This window comes from Musca vetustissima, unplaced genomic scaffold, assembly GCF_032173495.1.
Source record: "Musca vetustissima isolate MV318-11 ecotype Yass unplaced genomic scaffold, APGP_CSIRO_Mvet_v1 utg8163, whole genome shotgun sequence".
NCBI classification, from domain to species: domain Eukaryota; kingdom Metazoa; phylum Arthropoda; class Insecta; order Diptera; family Muscidae; genus Musca; species Musca vetustissima.
In genome coordinates, this window is record NW_026873168.1 from 95,187 (window position 1) to 117,085 (window position 21,899).

At 36.4% G+C, this 21,899-nt stretch overlaps 2 protein-coding genes and 1 pseudogene across 2 annotated transcripts in view; 1 reads left to right on the forward strand and 2 right to left on the reverse strand.

Moving 5' to 3' along the window:
• Positions 1-12,910, forward strand: part of LOC133323192 (myosin-VIIa-like) — a gene marked incomplete at its 3' end in the record, with an annotated part of 51,695 nt that extends 38,785 nt beyond the window's left edge. The window contains exons 7-15 of the mRNA XM_061532147.1: positions 46-458; positions 524-1,130; positions 1,183-1,293; positions 4,441-5,291; positions 5,361-5,517; positions 11,354-11,719; positions 11,780-12,514; positions 12,686-12,860; positions 12,906-12,910. Of these exons, the coding sequence (XP_061388131.1) occupies positions 46-458; positions 524-1,130; positions 1,183-1,293; positions 4,441-5,291; positions 5,361-5,517; positions 11,354-11,719; positions 11,780-12,514; positions 12,686-12,860; positions 12,906-12,910 (3,420 nt within the window). The remainder of the gene's footprint in view (positions 1-45; positions 459-523; positions 1,131-1,182; positions 1,294-4,440; positions 5,292-5,360; positions 5,518-11,353; positions 11,720-11,779; positions 12,515-12,685; positions 12,861-12,905) is intronic.
• A 13-nt stretch (positions 12,911-12,923) lies between these two features.
• On the reverse strand, positions 12,924-16,320 carry LOC133323231 (zinc carboxypeptidase-like; annotated as a pseudogene).
• A 2,631-nt stretch (positions 16,321-18,951) lies between these two features.
• On the reverse strand, positions 18,952-21,757 carry LOC133323222 (zinc carboxypeptidase-like). Its single transcript, XM_061532181.1, has 4 exons — positions 21,621-21,757; positions 20,289-20,679; positions 19,214-19,601; positions 18,952-19,145 (listed from the first exon to the last, which is right to left on the reverse strand). The coding sequence occupies exons 1-4, from the start codon at positions 21,752-21,754 to the stop codon at positions 18,952-18,954; spliced, it is 1,107 nt and encodes a 368-aa protein (XP_061388165.1). The 5' UTR covers positions 21,755-21,757.
• Between the last annotated feature and the right edge of the window lie 142 nt (positions 21,758-21,899).

The following is a 21,899-nucleotide window of genomic DNA, read 5'->3' on the forward strand; positions in this document are numbered from 1 at the left end:
TTTAATACTGACTTCTACTTCTTTGTATGGACCTTCAGCAATTAGATTTTTATTAATATTTTTCACTCCATTTCCTTACAGTCCATTTGGATAATGATTTTACGTTTTATGGGCGACATGGCTGAGGCAAAGTATAGCGATGATGGGGATGATGCTGCCACCGAAGGCGGTACAGTGAAAACAAATGTCATGCAACGTCTAACCCAAACTCTTAGTCGTTCCACGGTACAGAGTAAAGAATTTCAAGAAGCCTTGGCGACAATGGGTGATCAGGAGCAACATCGGCGATTAATTCGAAAAACATTGAAAAGAAAAACAAAACTACCGGAAATTTTGAGGAAAGCATTGGATAATACAAATGAAATTGAATACTATCAACAGGTGTTGAACACCAGAATGAGTAATTTGGAAAAATTACATTTCATTATAGGTCATGGTATTTTGAGACCAAATTTAAGGTAATTCAGATGGAAAATGAATTAAAAAATATTGATACTTAGCATATTTTTTCAAATTTCCCTAGGGATGAAATTTTGGCTCAAATCTGTAAGCAGCTAACCAATAACCCCTATCGCACCTCCTTTGCCAAAGGCTGGATATTGTTGTCGTTATGCATTGGCTGCTTTCCTCCAAGTCCAAAATTTACAAATTTCCTTAAATGTTTTCTACAGCATGGCCCCGAACTTTATGGTCCATATTGTGAAAATCGTTTGAATCGTACACTACAAAATGGTCCACGTACCCAACCACCATCATGGCTGGAGCTACAATCGACCCGAAATAAATCAACAATTACCTTGGATATATTTCTTATGGATGGTACTTCGAAGAAGTTGCAAATTGATTCAGCTTCCACAACTGTGGAGGCCATTCACCAGCTGTCCGAAAGTATGGGTCTAATTGATAATTTTGGATTTTCTTTGGTCATTTCAATTTACGATAAAGTGATGTCTTTGGGCAATGGCAATGAACACATTATGGATGCCATCTCAAATTGTGAGCAGTATGCCAAGGAACAGGGCCACAATGAACGTAAGGCCATGTGGAAGTTGTATATCCGTAAGGAAATGTTTAGTTCGTGGTATGATCCAAGGCAGGATAAATTGGCGGCATATTTGGTATACAAACAGGTAAGAATGTTGTTATATGAGAAGGAATTGCAAGTAATTATTCATCTTTTAGATTTGCAGAGGCCTTAATTTTGGAGAATATCGTTGTCGTTCAGAGAAGGATATTGCTATGATATGTGCCCTACAGTATTATGCAGAACATGGTGATCAAATGAAAGATGAGGTAATGCACAAATTAATTTAATATGGTCCAATATTTGGGCAGAAGTTCCATAAGCTTAGATTATTTAGAAAATATTCTTCCAAGTGGTACAATAGGCATGAATTTTATTAAAAATATTTTTTAAAAGCTAGCAAATTTTTATTAAGAATGGTGGCATAGGCATGGATTTTATTAAAAATATTTTTTAAGTTGCAACATAGGAGTTTTTTTATATTTTTCAAGTGGTAGCAGAGGCGTGGATTTTTTAAAAATTTTATTTAAGTTGTAGCAATTTGGGGTTCTTGAGCGCGCTTTTCAACCGAATTCACTGAAATTTGGTACATTGCGTTCTTTTTGGGTACCAAATGTCTCCACTATAATTATATATATCGGTCTACTTTTTCTGGTAGCACCCATATAACGGTACCCCCGATTTACGGTATTTTGGGGTTCTTGAGCGTGTTTATACCCTTCACCACACTGTGGTACAGGGTATTATGCCTTTGTGCATATGTTTGTAACAGGCAAAAGGAAGCGAGATAGACCCATGGTTCCTTTTGAGAATATGCATAGAATAACTTTCTGAGTCGATTTATGCATGTCCGTCCGTTCATGTATTTTTGTTAATAAAGTAGAGGTCCCATTTATGATCCAATGTGGATGAAATTTGGCAAAGCTCACTTAATAGGCCCAAGGACGAACCCTATTGAAATTGGTTCAGATTTAGATATAGCTCCCGTATATATTTTCGCCCGATTTTAACTTATTGATGCACCAAACTCCCAATATATTGAATTAGGTCTAGATAGTTATACGCCAAGTTTTATTGAAATCGGTTCAGATTTAGATATAGTTCCGATTTATTGCTTCGTCCGATTTAATGTAAATAGTGCACCGAACTCCCAATAGTGGTCCGACTAAAGCAAGATTTTGCACAGAGTACTGAATTAAGTCCCGACTGATGTATGTAAAATTTTGCTGAAATCGGGTCAGATTTAGATATAGCTCCCATATATAGTTTCGTCCGATTTAAAGTAAATTGTGCACCAAACTCCCAATATTGTTCCGATTGAAGCAAAATTTTGCACAGAGTAACGAACTCCCGACTAAGTCCCGACTATTGTATGCGAAATTTCTATATCAACAGGATATTGTAGATATTAACATGTCTTCATGTACCCATAGTGGTGAAGGGTATCATATAGTTGGCCCCGTCCGACTTTTGAACTTTCCTCACTGATTTTTAGATAATTTTCAAGTGGTGGCAGAGGCGTGGATTTTTATACCCATCACCACACTGTGGTACAGGGTATTATGTCTTTGTGCATATGTTTGTAACAGGCAAAAGGAAACGAGATAGACACATGGTTCGATTTACGCAAGTCCGTCCGTCCGTCCATGTATTTTTTTGAACAAACTACAGGTCGCACTTATGATCCCATTTGAATGAAATTTGGCACAGCTCACTTATTTGAGAATCGGTATTTGGCCCAAGGACGAACCCTATTGAAATTGGGAAAAATCGGTTCAGATTCAGATATAGCTCCCATATATATATACTTATCCGATTTAAGGTAAATGGTGTACCAAACTCCCTATATATCATTCGATTTGCACGAAATTTAGCGCAGAGTACTGAATAAGGTCTACAATTATGTGTGCTAAGTTTCGTGCAAATCGGTTCAGATTTAGATATAGCTCCCATATATATCTTCGTCTGATTTAAGGTAAATTGTGCACAAAAGTCCCTATATATCTTTCGATTTGCACGAAATTTGGCATATCGTACTGAAATAAGTCTAGAATGAGTGCTAAGTTTCGAGAAAATCGGCCCCTATATATCTTTATATCTATATATCTTACGATTTGCACGAAATTTTGCGTTGTTTATTGAATTGTGTCTAGAATGATGTGTGTTAAGTTTCGATAAAATCGGTTCAGATTTAAATATAGGTCCTACATACATTTTCGTCCGATTTAAGGTAAATGGGGAACCAAATTTGCACGATTTGCACTAAATTGCGCATGGTGTAATGAATTGAGTCTAGAATGATGTGTGTCAAGTTTCGAGAAAATCGGGTCAGATTTAGATATAGCTCCCATATATATTTTCGTTCGGTTTAAGGTAAATGGGGCTCCATAGTCCCTACATATCTCTCGATTTGCATGAAATTTGGCATAGGGTACTGAATTAGGGCCAGAATGATATGTGCTAAGTTTCGTGAAAGTCGGTTCAGACTTATATATAGGTCCCATATATATTTTTGTCGTTTTAATTTATATTGTGCACAAAAGACCCAAAGTTTGGCCGACCGGCACACAATTGTTGTTGTTGTTGTTCTGCATGTTCATGGGGGTTTTCATGTTTTTGAGATGGAAATATGTCCCTACCATAGCTCGTGTGTTAAGTTTCGAAAAAATCAGGTTAGATTTAGATTAAGGTTCGTTCAATTTCATGTCAATGTGCCTTCGAAAAGCCGACGTCTGTTAGAATACATATGTAGAATATACCCAAATTGCTGAATGGTATCATATAGTCGGCCCAGTCCGACTTTACTACTTTCCTGACTGGTTTTGAATTGCTAGCGAAGGCGTATATTTTGTAATATATTTTTTAAAGTCGTACCAATGGCTTGGATGTTTTAAAATACTTATTTTCATGTCGTACCAAAGGCGTGAATTTTTGAAATATTTTTTATGCAGTCGTACCAAAGGCGTGGATTTTACGAAAACAATTATTCAAGTGGTAAAAATTGTTTAAACATTTTTTCAGGTGGTAAGCATTTTGTAGATGTGGTGGTAAACCATTTTCGGATTTAATTTTTTAAACCGGTATTAAAGGCGTTTTTTTTTTAAACAATTTTGTATGTGGATATTGAACCTTAAAGACTGTCTAGACTTTAAAATAATTCTTGGTTCATGTCAACCTACCACTCTTCTATTGTAACTCCCAGGACATTCAACCTTGGTGACTTCCTAAGTTTGATAAACAAATCTGGTTATGCTCGGCCACAAAATATTCCTTCAAATCTTTTAAACCGACTCCATGGACTATAATAAAATCCCTTGTTCAGCTCACTTGTTTTAACCCACTTCTGCTACATAACGATTCAATTTAGTTTTCTACTACTTACGTATTTTTATTAAACTTGAACTTTTCCTTTCCAGATTCTTCGCGAATTTATATCACAAAGTGTTCCCAAAGAATTACTCATAGCTGGTGAAAAATCCATTCAAACATGGGCGAATTTGATACGTGATACATATGAGAAGCATGAATATGTTAAAATCAAAGCACCCAAACAAACAGCTATTGAAGATATCTGTCTCTATGCACATCTAACGTGGCCCATGCTTTTCTCTCGATTCTATGAAGCTGTACGTGTTGAGGGACCACAACTTCAAACAGATCAAATTGTTATAGCCATAAATTCCAATGGAGTTTATTTTATTGATGAAATGGAACAAGTTTTGGCAGAACTCTCCTATGCTGAAATTTCCAAAGTCTACAGTACAACAGATGAAAGTAATCCTGTGGATAGTTTACACTTGGAAACAATACAAAAGGAAAATTTCACTTTCAAATGTTACGAAGCAAAAGATGTAGAACGTCTTATTACGTACATGGTGGATAATTTGAAAAAGAGATCACGTTATTGTATTGCCTTGGATAAGGTGAACCCTGCCGATGAGTTGCCAAATAGTAAACAAGGATTGGCATTACAAAAAGGTGATCTTATTGAATTGCGCAATGGTGTGACAGGTTCACAAATTATGGAAAACGAAAATCAAACATTCACGGGCTACTGCAACAATATGCAAGGAGAATTTTCACCTAAAGCTGTTGTGGTAGTAGCGTGTCTAACAAAACCTTCGGAAAAGATTTTGAAAATCTATCGTGATATGTTAGAAAGTGTACCACAAAAACCCATACGCTCGAAGTACAACACAATACAGCGTTTAAAAATGCACAACTTGAGTAAATTTGCTCAGGAACATTTTCGTAGTAATAATTTAAGGTTCGTTTAAAGTGGAAATATTATGCCAATTTGTGTTAAAATATTCACTTTTTATTGCAGTACTCGCAGAGGTTCCACTTCATCAGGATTGCATACAATTCGTTCGGATACGGACGAGTTATGGAGGCATTCTCGTGTTTTATTAAAGGCACCATTATTGAAACAATTACAGCAGGACTATGAACAATTCGACATGGCTGTTACAATGTTTCAGAATATTTTAAAGGTAAGTGAATACATTCGGGAATTACTTTTTTACACTGTGATCGAGGAACTTCCATTACATCGGATGTCGCTGCAGCATAGTATAGTTCCAGCATGAGTGGGCAGCTGTCTATGAGCGTGGTGCTGTTAACTTTTACCAGCAACCAAGACTAAGGACGATCTACACATCTTCGTCACTCGTAATTCGTTTACGTCTGAAGTCGACCCCTTCGGCATGAAAAAGTGAAACATATATCCGTATCGTACTGCGAAGTGAATTAGAATTATTGTAAATTTCAAAGAAAGGCACATGCCGATAAATGTATTGAAGTTATGGAGCACGTGTAATAATACCTGGTTTCATGTATACTGTGTCCTACATAATAATAAGAGGGGTACAGCACAACCCGAGCAAATGTATAGCTCCCCGGCGAATGAGGAGTTTAACAACCCGTCATTTGCTCTGGCATAGACCACCTGTCCATCATCGTATTCCTAATAGAACACCTGATCCTTTGTACGCCATAATTTCCTGTAAAGCACTTTGTCAATTTTGGCAGCGTTTTCAACATCACCGCTTCTAAAAGCTGAACAATTCAAATTCTGAGGTAGCGAAGAACAGATTCTGGAAAATTATCATTGCTGCATGCCGCCACTAGCCACCTGCGGCTAGGATCTACCACAATAATTTGTGAAGGATGTGTTTCAGAGTTGGGTTGTTCCGAAACGAAATAATTCAAAGAAATTGTTCTCCAGAAAGAGCGATTGGTAATATATCCGGCACATTCATTCACCTAGTTTCTTTTGCTCCAGGCGTTTCTTTTTTGATGTCGTTCACAAAGTTCCTTTTGATTACATCGTTCATCGATCTTCCCGCTCATTGATCGAATAAAATGATGTGAACGATAGAAGTAAAATGAACTATTGAACTAAATGAATAACTACATCAATGGTTTTTGGAGGGAACTAAACCAAATATCGAACAGGAATCAGGTTGTCCAACTCTACCATATGTCATTCGAAACCAGGGTGCGAAGAATGATTAAAATACTCTCTTTCTCACGAATGCTCACGGCGAGAATTCAAATGTTTTCATAGACCCATAGTTCCTTTTGAGAATATGCATAGAATCACTTTCTGAGTCGATTTATGCATGTTTCCGTCCGTCCGTCTGTCCGTCTGTCCGTCTGTTGGTGTTAAATTGTAAACAAAGTACAGGTCGCATTTATAATCCGATTTAGATGAAATTTGGCATAGGTCACTTATTCGGCCCAAGGACGAACCCTATTGAAATTGGGAAAAATCGGTTCAGATTTAGATATAGCTCCCATATATATATTTAACCGATTTAATGTAAACGGTCCCTATATATCTTTCGATTTGCACGAAATTTGGTACAGCCTAATCAATTAGGTCTAGAATGATGTCTGCCAAGTTTCGTGAAAATCGGTCCCGATTTAGATATAGCTCCCATATAGTTTCGTCCGATTTCAGGTAAATGGTGCTCCAAAGTCCCTATATATCTTTCGATTTGCACCAAATTTGGCATGATGTACTGAATTGAGCCTAGAATGATGTCTGCCAAATTTCGAAAAAATCGGTCCAGATTTAGATATAGCTCCCATATATAGTTTCGTCCGATTTCAGGTAAATGGTGCTCCAAAGTCCCTATATATCTTTCGATTTGCACCAAATTTGGCATGACGTACTGAATTGAGCATAGAATTATGTCTGCCAAGTTTCGAAAAAATCGGTCCAGATTTAGATATAGCTCCCATGTATAGTTTCGTCCGATTTCATGTAAATGGTGCCCCAAAGTCCCTATATATCTTTCGATTTGCACGAAATTTGGCATAACGTACTGAGTTGAGCCTTGAATGATGTCTGCCAAGTTTCGAGAAAATCGGTCCAGATTTAGATATAGCTCCCATATATAGTTCCGTCCGATTTCATGTAAATGGTGGACCAAAGTCGCTATATATCTTTCGATTTGCACGAAATTTGGTACAGCCTAATCAATTAGGTCTAGAATGATTTCTGCCAAGTTTCGTGAAAATCGGTTCAGATTTAGATATAGCTCCCATATATAGTTTCGTCCGATTTCATGTAAATGGTGCTCCAAAGTCCCTATATATCTTTCGATTTGCACCAAATTTTGCATAACGTACTGAATTGAGCCTAGAATTATGTCTGCCAAGTTTCGAGAAAATCGGTCCAGATTTAGATATAGCTCCCATGTATAGTTTCGTCCGATTTCATGTAAATGGTGGACCAAAGTCGCTATATATCTTTCGATTTGCACGAAATTTGGCATAACGTACTTAATTGAGCCTAGAATGATGTCTGCCAAGTTTCGTGAAAATCGGTTCAGATTTAGATATAGCTCCCATATATAGTTTCGTCCGATTTCATGTAAATGGTGCCCCAAAGTCCCTATATATCTTTCGATATGCACGAAATTTGGCATAACGTACTGAATTGAGCCTAGAGTGATTTCTGCCAAGTTTTGAGAAAATCGGTTCAGATTTAGATATACCTCCCATATATAGTTTCGTCCGATTTCATGCAAATGGTGCCCCCAAAGTCCTTATATATCTTTCGATTTGCACGAAATTTGGTACAGCCTAATCAATTAGGTCTAGAATGATTTCTGCCAAGTTTCGTGAAAATCGGTTCAGATTTAGATATAGCTCCCATATATAGTTTCGTCCGATTTCATGTAAATGGTGCTCCAAAGTCCCTATATATCTTTCGATTTGCACCAAATTTGGCATAACGTACTGAATTGAGCCTAGAATTATGTCTGCCAAGTTTCGAGAAAATCGGTCCAGATTTAGATATAGCTACCATGTATAGTTTCGTCCGATTTCATGTAAATGGTGGACCAAAGTCGCTATATATCTTTCGATTTGCACGAAATTTGGCATAACGTACTTAATTGAGCCTAGAATGATGTCTGCCAAGTTTCGTGAAAATCGGTTCAGATTTAGATATAGCTCCCATATATAGTTTCGTCCGATTTCATGTAAACGGTGCCCCAAAGTCCCTATATATCTTTCGATTTGCACGAAATTTGGCATAACGTACTGAATTGAGCCTAGAGTGATTTCTGCCAAGTTTTGAGAAAATCGGTTCAGATTTAGATATACCTCCCATATATAGTTTCGTCCGATTTCATGCAAATGGTGCCCCCAAAGTCCTTATATATCTTTCGATTTGCACGAAATTTGGTACAGCCTAATCAATTAGGTCTAGAATGATGTCTGCCAAGTTTCGTGAAAATCGGTCCAGATTTAGATATAACTCCCATATATAGTTTCGTCCGATTTCATGTAAATGGTGCTCCAAAGTCCCTGTATATCATCGATTTGCACGAAATTTGACAGACATAGCCCAACGGATGACCTATTTATATTTGTTTGAAGTCGATTTACATACTTTATGGATAGATCTAGGTAGATTCACATTTAGATAAATATCACATATTTTATTTCATCCAATTTCATGTTAATAGTCCTGTTTAATATACCCATACTGGTGAAGGGTATCATATAGTCGGCCCCGTCCGACTTTACTACTTTCCTTACTGGTTTATTAATGATAAAGTTACAATGAATAAACATGCATTTGCAATTCGTTCGTTCGCGAGCATTTGTTGCTGAAGAACATTCTTTTGAAAAACTCAAAACACAAATGTTCGCGAATACTCGCGAGCACTGTTAAAAACAACAACTAACAAAAATATAATAAACCAGTAAGGAAAGTAGTAAAGTCGGACTGGGCCGACTATATGATACCCTTCACCACTTTTGGTATATTCTACGTATGTATCCAAAAAGACGTCGCCTTTTCGAAGGAATATTGAAATTGAACGAACTTAAATATGTGATCTTAATCTCTATCTAAACCGACTAACATCAATCCCTACACATGACATTCTGCAACCTATGCTGAATTTTGTAAATCGATTTAAAGCAAACTTGACACACGCTATTCGGTATGCTGCACTGTTTAAAATTTAACCTCAATCAAACACCCATTGATAATTTGGTGTACAATAAACATGAATAAGTCGAAATTATATATGGAAGCTGTGATATATCTATATCTGAACCGATTTCAAGGAAATCAGCCAGAGATTAATTTATATAAACTTAAGTTTGTTGTGTCAATCGGCCTAGCTAGGGGTCTTTAGTGCACCATTTACTTAAAATCGGACGAAAATATATATAGGAGGTGTTTGTAAATCTGATCCGATTTTCACGAAACTTTGCACACATCATTCTAGACATAATTCAGTATGCTATACTAACACCGAAAGATATACCGGGCTTTGGTGCAGCATTTACATAAAATGGGACGAAAATATATATGGGAGCTATACCTAAATCTGAACCGATTTTCACGGAACTTTGCACACATTATTCTAGACTTAATTTAGTACGCTATGCCAAAATTCGTGCAAATGAAAAGATTTGCAGGCACTTTGGCCCGCTATTTACCTAAAATCGGGCGGAAATATATACAGGAGCTAGATCTAAATCTGAACCGAGTTTAACGAAACTTAACACAAGTCATTCTAGCCTTAATTCAGTACGCTATGCGAAAATTCGTGCAAATCTAATGATTTTCAGGGACTTTGGTCCACCATTTAATTAAAATCGGACGAAACTATATACGGGAGTTATCTAAATCTGAATCGATTTTCACGAAACATAGCACACGCCATTCTAGACTTAATTTAATACGCGATGACAAATTTCGTCCAAATGAAAAGATTTACAGGGACTTTGATGCACCGTTTATCTAAAATCGGGCGAAACTATATATGGGAGTTATCTAAATCTGAATCGATTTTCACGAAACATAGCACACGTCATTCTATTTACATTGTTTCTGAAGCCTGTAAATTGGGTACGGTTGTCCCGCTACTAAAGCGAAGTCAAGAATGCCAGAAGAGGTAAATATCTCAGGATTTTTTTCGACCCCCAGTAGAAAAGACGCCTGATGTACTAATCCTCCATCTGATGATATCCAAGTTTCCAGTTGTCTAACGCAATTTTTTTTCGGAAGATATACAGCACTACAACGACACAATACGCCAGAACCACACATATATCAGGCCTAAACCAAAAACTGTTCGAGGATATAGAAAAGTCTAAGATGTGTTGACGGCAGTCGTATGTGGAATATAGAAACAATATATCGAAGACCCAAGGAAGAACTCTCCGAAAATAGTTAAACTATATGTTCTGTGTGTTGTGAGAACTGTGACAGGGTGCCTCCAGTGGCAGTGGAATTGTTCTAAACCAAACTCGAAAGAACATATCTTAATGGTATAGAGGGAGAGAGGTCCTATGTTACAAGAAAGAACCCCTATATCAATGTAAGAATGAATGACAATCCCACAGACACTGTAATCCGGGACTGAAGCATGAGGGTTCATCAAAGATTCAACTAAGATGAGGATGGTGTAGCCGACTCAATTTGTATTAGCCCAAATGGACTGCACGATACCAGACATATGCTTGCTTGTCATCCAGAACTTCACGATACGCTGCAACGTGTCTTTGGGCTCCTTTTTGAACCTAATCAGCTGTAATTTGGGTTTTCGGTTCTGACTGGCTGGAAAATCTTTTTAATTAAAATTATGATTCACTTTTGGTATTTTAGGGAGTATGGACACGAGTTTCAACCAAATTGGCTATAGTTTTATATTTTGGATTCTCGTTGAGTAGAAAATTTCCCTAAAAAATTTTTTCAATAATTTCCCATTTCGACCCAGCCGAACTTAATGAAATTTTTTACTTCTTATTCATTATTAAAATTTTATAAACATTTCTATTATTATTTTCTAGTATATGGGCGATGTACCAAGTGGTAAACAACAAATCAACACGGATTTGATTTTCCAACCTGCACTGCAGCATGCCCTACTACGAGATGAACTCTATTGCCAGATAATGAAACAATTGACTGATAACCCAGGAAATTATAGCGAAGAACGAGGTTGGGATCTAATGTATTTGGCCACGGGAATTACATATCCCTCACCAATGGTTATGAAGGAATTAATGGATTTCTTGAAAACTCGAACACATGTTCTTGCCGCCGAATGCCTCCGACGGGTTCGACGAACTCTTGGCAATGGTCAGAGGAAACATCCACCATATGTTATCGAGGTGGAGGGTATACAAAATCGTTTTATGCACATTTATCACAAGGTGAGGGGGAAGAGGAAAAATATATTTAAAATTTTGAATAATTAAATTGTTTTTTTTCAGATTTATTTCCCTGACAACACTGTGGAAGCATTTGAAATCGAATCGTTTACACGAGGCCGAGATCTGGTCCAATCCATTGGCAAACGTTTGCAGTTGAAAAATCTTGATGGCTTTAGTTTGTTTGTCAAAGTCGGCGATCGCGTCTTCTCACTGCCAGAAAATGAATTTATTTTCGATTTCGTTACCGAACTAATGCAATGGATTATGCAGAATATCCCATCACGTTCGGTGGATATACAAAAATCCACTCCATATTTATTGTATTTCATGAAAAAGTTATGGCTTAGTTCGCAAACTGGCAAAGATGCCAATGCCGATGTTATATTCCATTTTCCTCAGGAAGTACCGAAGTATTTGGCAGGCTATTATAAAATCTCTAAAAATCAAGCAGTGACGCTGGCGTCATTGATATACATAACAGAATATGGTCAAAATATTGTACCGCTACAAAGACCAAATGAAATTTTACCATTCCTCCTGCCGGAAGAATTAATACGGCAACAAAAATCTCAAGATTGGAAAACTCAAATTGCAAGTCAACTAAAGGAGCTGTTACTTCAGGGTGTGGCAGATGAAACTTCTGCAGCGCAAAAGTTTCTTTCGATTTTAGGCGAACAGCAAATGTTTGGTTCGACATTTTTTGTCGTTCAACAATCGAATGATGATAGTTTGCCACCGACCATATTGTTGGCTATTAATCGGAAGGGATTTCATGTCATTGATCCCGCAACGAAGGTGAGTAAAGGATTGTAATGGGACAATTTTCTGGCAGAAAGTTCAGATCGGTTGAACGTTTTACAAAAACTGTTTTTTCTGGGGTCGCATTTTCCAGTGCCTCAGTTTCGAAGTGAAGATTTCTGATAATGATTTTTTTCTTACACTTTTACTATTTTTATTGTTTTTCAGGATGTCCTACTCTCCTACGGTTATGCTGATTTAAGTTTCTGGAGTTCCGGTAATACTTATTTCCACATACGATTTGGCAACATGATTGGCGCTTCCAAACTACTCTGTACTACTAATTTAGGTTATAAAATTGATGATTTACTATCGTCTTATATCAAATATTTTAATGAGAGTCGTTAACAAAAACAACAACAACAAAAATGAATCTATTAAATAAACAATTATATTTTATACAATTTTACACATAACCCAAAGCTTTTGATTTCGATACCAAGGTTTTCATGCCAGCCATTAATTCCTGGCAGTTGGGTATGATTTGTGCAGGAGGCAAGATGAAACCAAAACGACCCTTGTCACGGAATTCAATGGTATAGGCAACCTTAACATCTAAATCATTGTATACCCAATCGATACTGGAACCAGCGGTGACATCTATATAGAAAAATAAACTTATTAAATAAACACAGATCATTAAAATCCTAACCTAAATACTTACACAAAACAGTCGATGCGGGACCATGTACATATTCCGTCTTATAAGGCAGCTCTAAAATAGCATTTCTAAAGGCTTCACCAATAGCCAAAAGGTCGCTCTGGTTTTCAGGGAATTCAGTTGTAGTATAACCATAGGGAGACAAGAACCACTGGCCATATGAATTGAAGTGAAGCCACATAATCGGCTAAGGCTTTAACTTCAGGTTCAGACCATGGTTCTGGACCGCCATAAGTTTCAGAACAGGGATTGGATGAGGCACCACCGTTTACCATTCATTGGTAAGCGAAATTACGATTGGGATCGGTACCAATGCAGTTGGAGGTGGAGACTGGTTGGCGAGTTTTGCGCCACATACGATCCTAAAATCAGAGAATAATAGGAGAATGGAGAGAGTCAGATGTCTATGGTAATAAATTCTTCAAATCATGAATCCAATGTTTTCAATAAAAAATAACACCTACGAAGCTTAGCTTCGATATCCTGTATAAACAATTAGAGCAGACTTTTTCTTAAATTGCGCAACAAAGTCTCTCTACATCCTTCGATTTGCATGAAATTTGACATAGAGTACTAAATTAGGTCCAGAACGATGTGTGCCAAGTTTCGAGAAAATCGGTTCAGATTTAGATATAGCTCCCATATATAGCTTCGTCCGATTTAAAGTAAATGGTGCACCAAAGTACTGAATTAAATCTAGAAAAATGTGTGTAAAACTTCGTGATGTGTAAAAAATTTTGCAAAAACAAAAAGAAAATCGTTTAAGATTTAGATATAGCTCCCATATATATTTTCGTCCGATTTTAGGTAAATAGTGCACCAAAGCCGATGCGTGTTGAATTTAATGAAAATCGGTTCGGATTTAAATATTGCTCCCACATATATTTTCGTCCGATTTTAGGTAAATAGTGCACCAAAGCCCCTATATATCCGTCGATTTGCACGAAATTTGACATAGCGTACTGAATTAAGTCTAGAACGTTGCGTGTTAAGTTTCATGCAAATCGGTTCAGATTTAAATATAGCTCCCACATATATTTTCGACCGACTTAATTAAATGGTATACCAAAGTCCTTATATATCATTCTTTATCAAAGTCCCTAAAATTTGGAAAGTTTTGGTGAAATCGGCTCTAATTTGGATAGAGCTCCCGATTTTTAGTAAATTATGCACCAAGATCTTAAAATGTTTCTGATATGCACAAAACATACTGAAATTAGTATAACATGACCTGGGACAAGTTCCAATGAAATCGGTTTAGATTTTGATATAGCTTTTATGTATATTTACGTCCGATTTTAAATTAAGTAATTTAGTATATGTTGCACAAATTTAGTATAGGTTGCAGAATGACATGTTTATGGATCCAATTTTATTTTACTGGTCCTTTAAAAATGAGACAACTCTTAGGATTCATCGGTTGAATATACCCAAAGTGGTGAAGGGTATCATATAGTCGGCCCCGTCCGACTTTACTACTTTCCTTACTGGTTATAGAGACCAATTCGTCCACATACTCAGCACAGGTCTTTATAGAGATCAATTGGTCTACATCTTTATAAAGATCAATTGGTCTCTATAGAGACCACAGGTTTTTATAAAGAGCAATTGGTCTATATATTGATCACAGGTTTTTATAAAGAGCAAATGGTCTACATAGATATTACAGGTCTTTAGTAAGTCCAATTGTTCTATATAGTGACCACATTGTGTCTTTACATCATAGCCTATTAAACCTCCATTTCAAAATTCCAACTTACAGTTCTGTGTGTATATTCGAAACCATCAACATTGAACACCGGAATAATATACCAATCGTAGTTTTCAGCCAAATTTCTCACTTCAGGGTCGGTGGAAGTCAACAAATGGTCGATAAACCATGTGGCGGTGGCCGATGTAATCCATTCACGGGCATGAATGTTTGACTCAATGAAAATACCAGGATTACCTGTCTTATAGGAAATCTTAATACCTCGAATGGTGCGACCTTCATATGATTTGCCAATGGCGAAGCCTTCAGTGACCTTTGGGTATTTGGCCAAAATGCCATCCAACCATTTCTCAATATCTGCCAATTCATAATAGCGAGTCCATGTTAGTTCTCCATTATCGGGCGATAAGTTCGGCAGCCTTATCCTCCTCATCGATTAATTTGCAATAAGAAATTATGTGAATAAAAATAGAATTAATTATAGATTTACAATTGAAACATCAGCTGGATGGTATGAAAGACAAAACAAACATCTGTAAACGAGGATGGTAGCAACAAGGAAAAGGAGAGATTGCTACACCTCGCAAAACATCACTGTATTAGAACTAGGGCTAATAAATGAAGAAACCTGTCAACCCGTAATTTCCCTCGGTTCAGACCATATCTCTGTGAAAGCCTTTGCAAATAACACCCGACTTCATAATATCTGAAAGCCGTACTTTTCTGAACCATAGGAAAGCTGATTAACAAGATGTGAGAAAATTTGCCAACCGCTGCTTCAAATGCTCGAGGAACTTCCTAAAAAGTCGTTACAATTACTGCGGCTCGCTATATCCATGCTGGACGAAGATCCGAAGCAAGACCAAATTTCCCTGAAGAGGCTAAGGTATTTACCATTGAACGTCGTCGTAAGACCCCCGAAGATCCGAGGTGGGGAGAATTTACTGAAGTCCACAAAATGTGAGTACAGAAGGAACAAGGGAAAAATGCCTTAAGTTCGGCCGGGCCGAACATTTTATACTCTCCACTATTGACTTTTGTTTTAAGTTAATTTTTGGATGTAATGAACGCAAAACCTGGCCGCACTAAATTGCAACCACATTTACAATAATCAGTAACTAATAATTATATTGCAATTTAATTGGTACAAATTCGAAAACACTTCGTACTTACTCTTGTACATTATCGATAAAGATGTCCGCTTGGAAACCATATACCTTCAAGAGTTCTTCGAAATTTGCAACTTCTTTGGGATTAACCATAATATGAACTTCCTTGGTGGCTGCATCGTATTCCTTCCAGATCACATACTTTAAATTGGCGTTGAACAAAACGAAAGGTTTTCATTAGTATTGTCCAGAACGATTTTTTCAGTTAAGGGGACACCTTTTTTACCTTTTCACGAATATCCTCCATCAATCCAATGACTGATAAGTGAGTTTCGTTTTCAACGGACAATTTATAAACTTTGTAATTATCGTAACGGATTTTCTCTTGAGGCTTTAAGGAAGCAGCCGTAATGCTAACCACTAAAGTGGCTAACAAAAATACCAAACTCAATTTAGCCATAAGTGAGAGAAATGACTAAATGTCCAATGGTTAGTATAAAACCATTTATACTATTGAAAAATTGATTGATAAGTAAAACATGACTCTACTAATTTTGATGATCATAAATCCAAATCTTTCGATAGCTGTGCAGACACTGGGTACCGAGTTTGCAATAAAAATGAATAGATAATCTTGTTTTTTATTCATGTTTATTTGATTACAAATATTCGGAGCTAGCTTGAAAAGCGTCACAGTCCGGCCATGTCTCCTTGCAATGGGGTATTATACAATTGAGAGGCAAAACATATCGATGTCGTCTACACCAATTTACAATTTATATTTGTTTGAAATAAGTTGTATACCTGCAGTTTGTGTAGCTAACGAATGACTAACGAAATTATTAGTTACTCAGAATTACGATGCACTACTCGCCGAACTACCACCAATGCGTTTGAGTAACGAATTTAACATGCGAATGACATTGGCAGTAGTCAATTTCAACCGTCTGTGCTACTTATCTAGTCTATCTGTACCAGTTATTTCACTAATGCTACTTCCCGAATGAAAACACATTTTTAATTTGTTTTTTATACCCTCCACCATGCGTAAATCGACTCACTTTTTGAGTCGATTTACGCATGACCGTTCGTCCATGTATTTTTGTTAACAAAGTACAGGTCGCATTTATGATCAGATGTGGATGAAGTTTTGCACAGTTCACTTATTTGGCTCAAGGACGAACCCCATTGCATTTGGAGAAAATCGGTTCAGATTTAGATATAGCTCCCATATATATTTTCGTCCGATTTAAGGTAAATGGTGCAACAAAGTCCCTATATATCTTTCGATTTGCACGAAATTCGGCAGAGCGTAATGAATTAGGCCTAGAATAATGTGTGCTAAGTTTCATTAAAATCGGTTCAGATTTAGATATAGCTCCCATATATAGTTTCGTCCGATTTTATGTAAATGTTGCACCAAAGTCCCTATATACCTTTCGATTTGCACGAAATTTGGCACAGCGTAATGAATGAGGTATAGAATGATGTGTGTTAAGTTTCCTGAAAATCGGTTTAGATTTAGATATAGCTCCCATATATATTTTCGTCCGATTCTATGTAAATGGTCCACCAAAGTCCCTATATATCGATTTACACGAAATTTGTCACAGCGTAATGAATGAAGTATAAAATGATGTGTGTTAAGTTTCCTGAAAATCGGTTCAGATTTAGATATAGTTCCCATATATAGTTTCGTCCGATTTTATGTAAATGTTGCACTAAAGTCCCTATATATCTTTCGATTTTCACGAAATTTGGCACAGCGTAATGAATAAAGTATATAATGATGTGTGTTAAGTTTCCTGAAAATCGGTTCAGATTTAGATATAGCTGCCATATATATTTTCGTCCGATATATGTAAATGGTGCACCAAAGTCCCCATATATCTTTCGATTTGCACGAAATTTGGCACAGCGTAATGAATTAGGCCTAGAATGATGTGTGCTAAGTTTCATGAAAATCGGTTCAGATTTAGATATAGCTCCCATATATATTTTCGTCATATTAAATGTAAATGGTGCACCAAAGTCCCTATATATCATTCGATTTGCACGAAATTTGGAATAGCGTTCTGTATTTAGTGTAGAATGATGTGTTTTAAGTTTCGCGAAATCGGTTCAGATTTAGATATAGCTCCCATATATATTTTCGTCCAATTTAAGATAAATGATGTACCAAAGTCCCTTAATATCTTCCGATTTGCACGAAATTTGGTACAGCGGAATGTATTAGGTCTAGAATGATGTGTGTTAAATTTGCTGAAATCGTTCAGATTTAGATATAGCTTATATATCAGACCAAATGAAAAAAAATTAGTATAGGTTGCAGAATGACATGTTTATGAATCCAATTCCATTTTGCTGGTCATTTAAAAATGCGACGTCTGTTAGGATTCATCTGTTGAATATATTCAAAGTGGTGAAGGGTATCATATAGTCGGCCCGTCCGACTTTACTACTTTCCTTACTGGTTCTACTCGAAAATTTGTTTCTGAAAATTATCGAAATTCATCTGATTGAAAGGGGTTCATTTTCAAAATCAAAACGATTTTGATTTTAGTACGGCATAAAATGCTCACACATACATTCTCAAATTGACACAAAATTACTAATACTACTTCAAATGCTGTCATGCATGACCTATGGTGTGTGGAAATCAGAAAGAAAATCGTTCCAATTTCTAAGAATATTTTGGAGAAATCGGCAAATTTCGAAAAATGAGAAAGCTCATAAAAATCTGAATTCGTGCCCTCGGAAAAAATATTAGCTGGGTACTACTTACACATACGATTTGGCAACATTATTGGCGTTTCCAAACTTCTTTGTTCTAACATAAGATATAAAATTGATTATTTAGTTTCGTTTTATTTCAAATATTTAAAAGAGAGCCGTTAACAAAAGCATAATAAATTAAGTTTACAGAATAAAAACATGAACATATTATTCAACTTTACACATAACCCAAAGCTTTAGATTTCGATACCAAGGCCTTCATACCAGCCATTAATTCTTGGCAATTGGGTAAAATTTGTACTGGAGGTAAGATGAAACCATAACGACCCTTGTCACGGAACTCAATGGTATAGCCAATTTTAACATCCAAATCATTGAAAACCCAATCGACACTGGAGCCAGAGGCAACATCTGTACCGAAATATTAAACAAATGAAATAAAAAAGAAACCGAAGAAAATGCACAAACAAAATACTTACACAAAACAGTCGCTGTGGAACCATGTACATATTCAGTCTTATATGGCAACTCCAAAATTGCATTTTTAAAAGCTTCACCAATATCCAAAATGTCATCATAGTTTTCTGGGAATTCAGTTGTGGTGTGACCATAGGGAGACAGCAACCACTGGCCATACGAATGGAAGGCCAAATAAATGTTAATCTTATCCTTAATAGAGGTAACATAATCAGCCAGGGCTTTAACTTCAGGTTCAGACCATGGTTCTGGACCACCATAAGTTTCGGAACAGGGATTGGAGGAAGCACCACCGTTTACCATCCATTGGAAGGCAAAATTACGATTGGGATCGGTACCAATACAGTTGGAGGTTGAGACAGGTTGACGAGTCTTGCGCCACATACGATCCTAAAATCAGAGAATAAAATTAGATTACCAAAATGAGTAATCAACAAAGTGTAGCATATATAATTCAGAAAATGAGGGCAGATGGAAACCACAGGCCTTAATACAGACCAATAGGTCTATATAGAGACAACAGGTCTTTACAAATACCAATTCCATATAGTGACCACAGATCTTTGCAAAGACCAATTGGTCTATGTAGTGAACAATTTGACTGTATAGATACCATATGGCTTCAAAAACGCCATAGGTCTTTAAAAAGACCAGAGGCCTTTACAAAGAACAATTGATCTACATAGAGCCCACATATTTTTACAAATACCAATTGGCCTATATAGAGACCACAGTTCTCTGTACAACCAACAGGTCTGTATAGAGACCGCAGATCATTTCAAAAACCAGCTGGTCTATATAGTCCCATAAGTCTTTTTATAGACGATCTGGTATATATAAAGAATACAGCTTTTTATAAAGAACAATTGGTCTATATGGAGAACACAGTTATTTGTAACGAGATATTGGTCTATATTCAGACCATTAGGTCTATATAACGACCACAGGTTTTTATAAAGAGAAAATGGTCTACATAGATACCACAGACCTTCAGTAAGTCCAATTGGTCTATATAGTGACCACATGGTATCTTTACATCATAACCTATTAAAAATCCTTCTCAAAATTCCAACTTACAGTTCTGTGAGTATATTCGAAACCATCAACATTGAACACAGGAATAATATACCAATCATAGTTTTCAGCCAAATTTCTCACTTCAGGATCGGTAGAGGTCAACAATTGATCGATGAACCATGTGGCGGTGGCTGATGTTATCCATTCACGAGCATGAATATTTGACTCAATGAAGATACCAGGATTGCCAGTCTTATATGAGATCTTAATACCACGAATGGTACGACCTTCATATGATTTGCCAATGGCGAAACCTTCGGTGACTTGTGGGTATTTGTCCAAAATGCCATCCAACCATTTTTCAATGTCTTCCAATTCGTAATAACGAGTCCATGTTAGTTCTCCATTATCGGGCGATAATTCGGCAGCCTTATCCTCTTCATCGATTAATCTGCAAAATATAGTATATTTTAGAGTGTAAATAAAAATAGAAGTTAATCGTAATAATCGAAGTAGTAATTAAAGATTTTGGCGCCAAACATAAATAGTCATTAATTATATGGTCGAGTGCAAGCTGCTATTTACGATAGGTTATAGTAAGTAGCTCACTTCTGATTGTTATCGCTTGTTTATGGGTTTGTGATTATTAACCATTTGATTTATGATATTGAAATACTGCACAAATTAGCCGAACTCACAGATCATTAAAAGTAAGGTATGACTGTTTTATTTTTAATTATTTTTGGAAATTTAATGTTTTTATACCCTACTCAACTATGTTGTAAAAGTGTTATAGCTTTGTAGGGCTCCAAGAGCTTGTAACGTCGCGAAATATTGGACTAGACCCACCTTAACATCCGTCTGTCCATTATAATTTTTAAAGATTATGGACCAACGTCACGAAAATTTGCAAGTAGAAAAGGTTTCTCGTAATGCTGCTATGCAGAATACTCTAAATGTTTGCAGAGCAGAGACTATGCTAGACCCACCTTAACATCCGTCTGTCCATTATAATTTTTAAAGACGACGCAGTCCATAGTTATGGACCAACGTCACGAAAATTTGCAAGTAGAAAAGGTTTCTCGTAATGCTGCTATGCAGAATACTCTAAATGTTTGCAGAGCAGAGACTATGCTAGTGCCCGAATCTTCCAGGATTTTCTTTGACTTCTTCAACTGCTCAGTTAAAATGTGTAGGATTCACAATTCCATTTGTTTTTTGTTTCAAAATTATTTCATGTATAAAATCGGTAATATATTTAGATATTATTCAAGATTTTTTTCTTTTCTAATTTTTTAACAACAACCTCAGATTGTAATACCGACAAAAAATTCAATAATAATTCACAACCTCAGAAAAATATTATTTCCATTTTAATACACTTTTACTTACTCTTGTACATTATCGATAAAGATTTCGGCTTGGAAGCCATAGACCTTCAAGAGATCCTCAAAATTGGAGATTTCTTTGGGATTAACCATAATATCAACTTCCTTTGTGACTGCATCGTATTCCTTCCAGATCATATACTTTAAATTGAATAGAACACCATTAGTATTTTTCCAGACACATAACCCGTTTAAAGGAAATTCTTTTGTACCTTTTCACGAATATCCTCAATCAATTCAATAACAGATAATTGGGTTTTATTTTCAACTTTCAATTTATAAA

Bases quoted from the DNA above. Each gene is read 5' to 3' on its own strand.
- LOC133323222 (XM_061532181.1), bottom strand. From the start codon at position 21,754: ATGATCTGGAAGGAATACGATGCAGTCACAAAGGAAGTTGATATTATG. The intron at 20,680-21,620 runs GTAAGTAAAAGT...TATATTTTGCAG, and splicing joins TTTATCGATAATGTACAAGA to ATTAATCGATGAAGAGGATA. The intron at 19,602-20,288 runs GTAAGTTGGAAT...CTCTGATTTTAG, and splicing joins TCGAATATACTCACAGAACT to GATCGTATGTGGCGCAAGAC.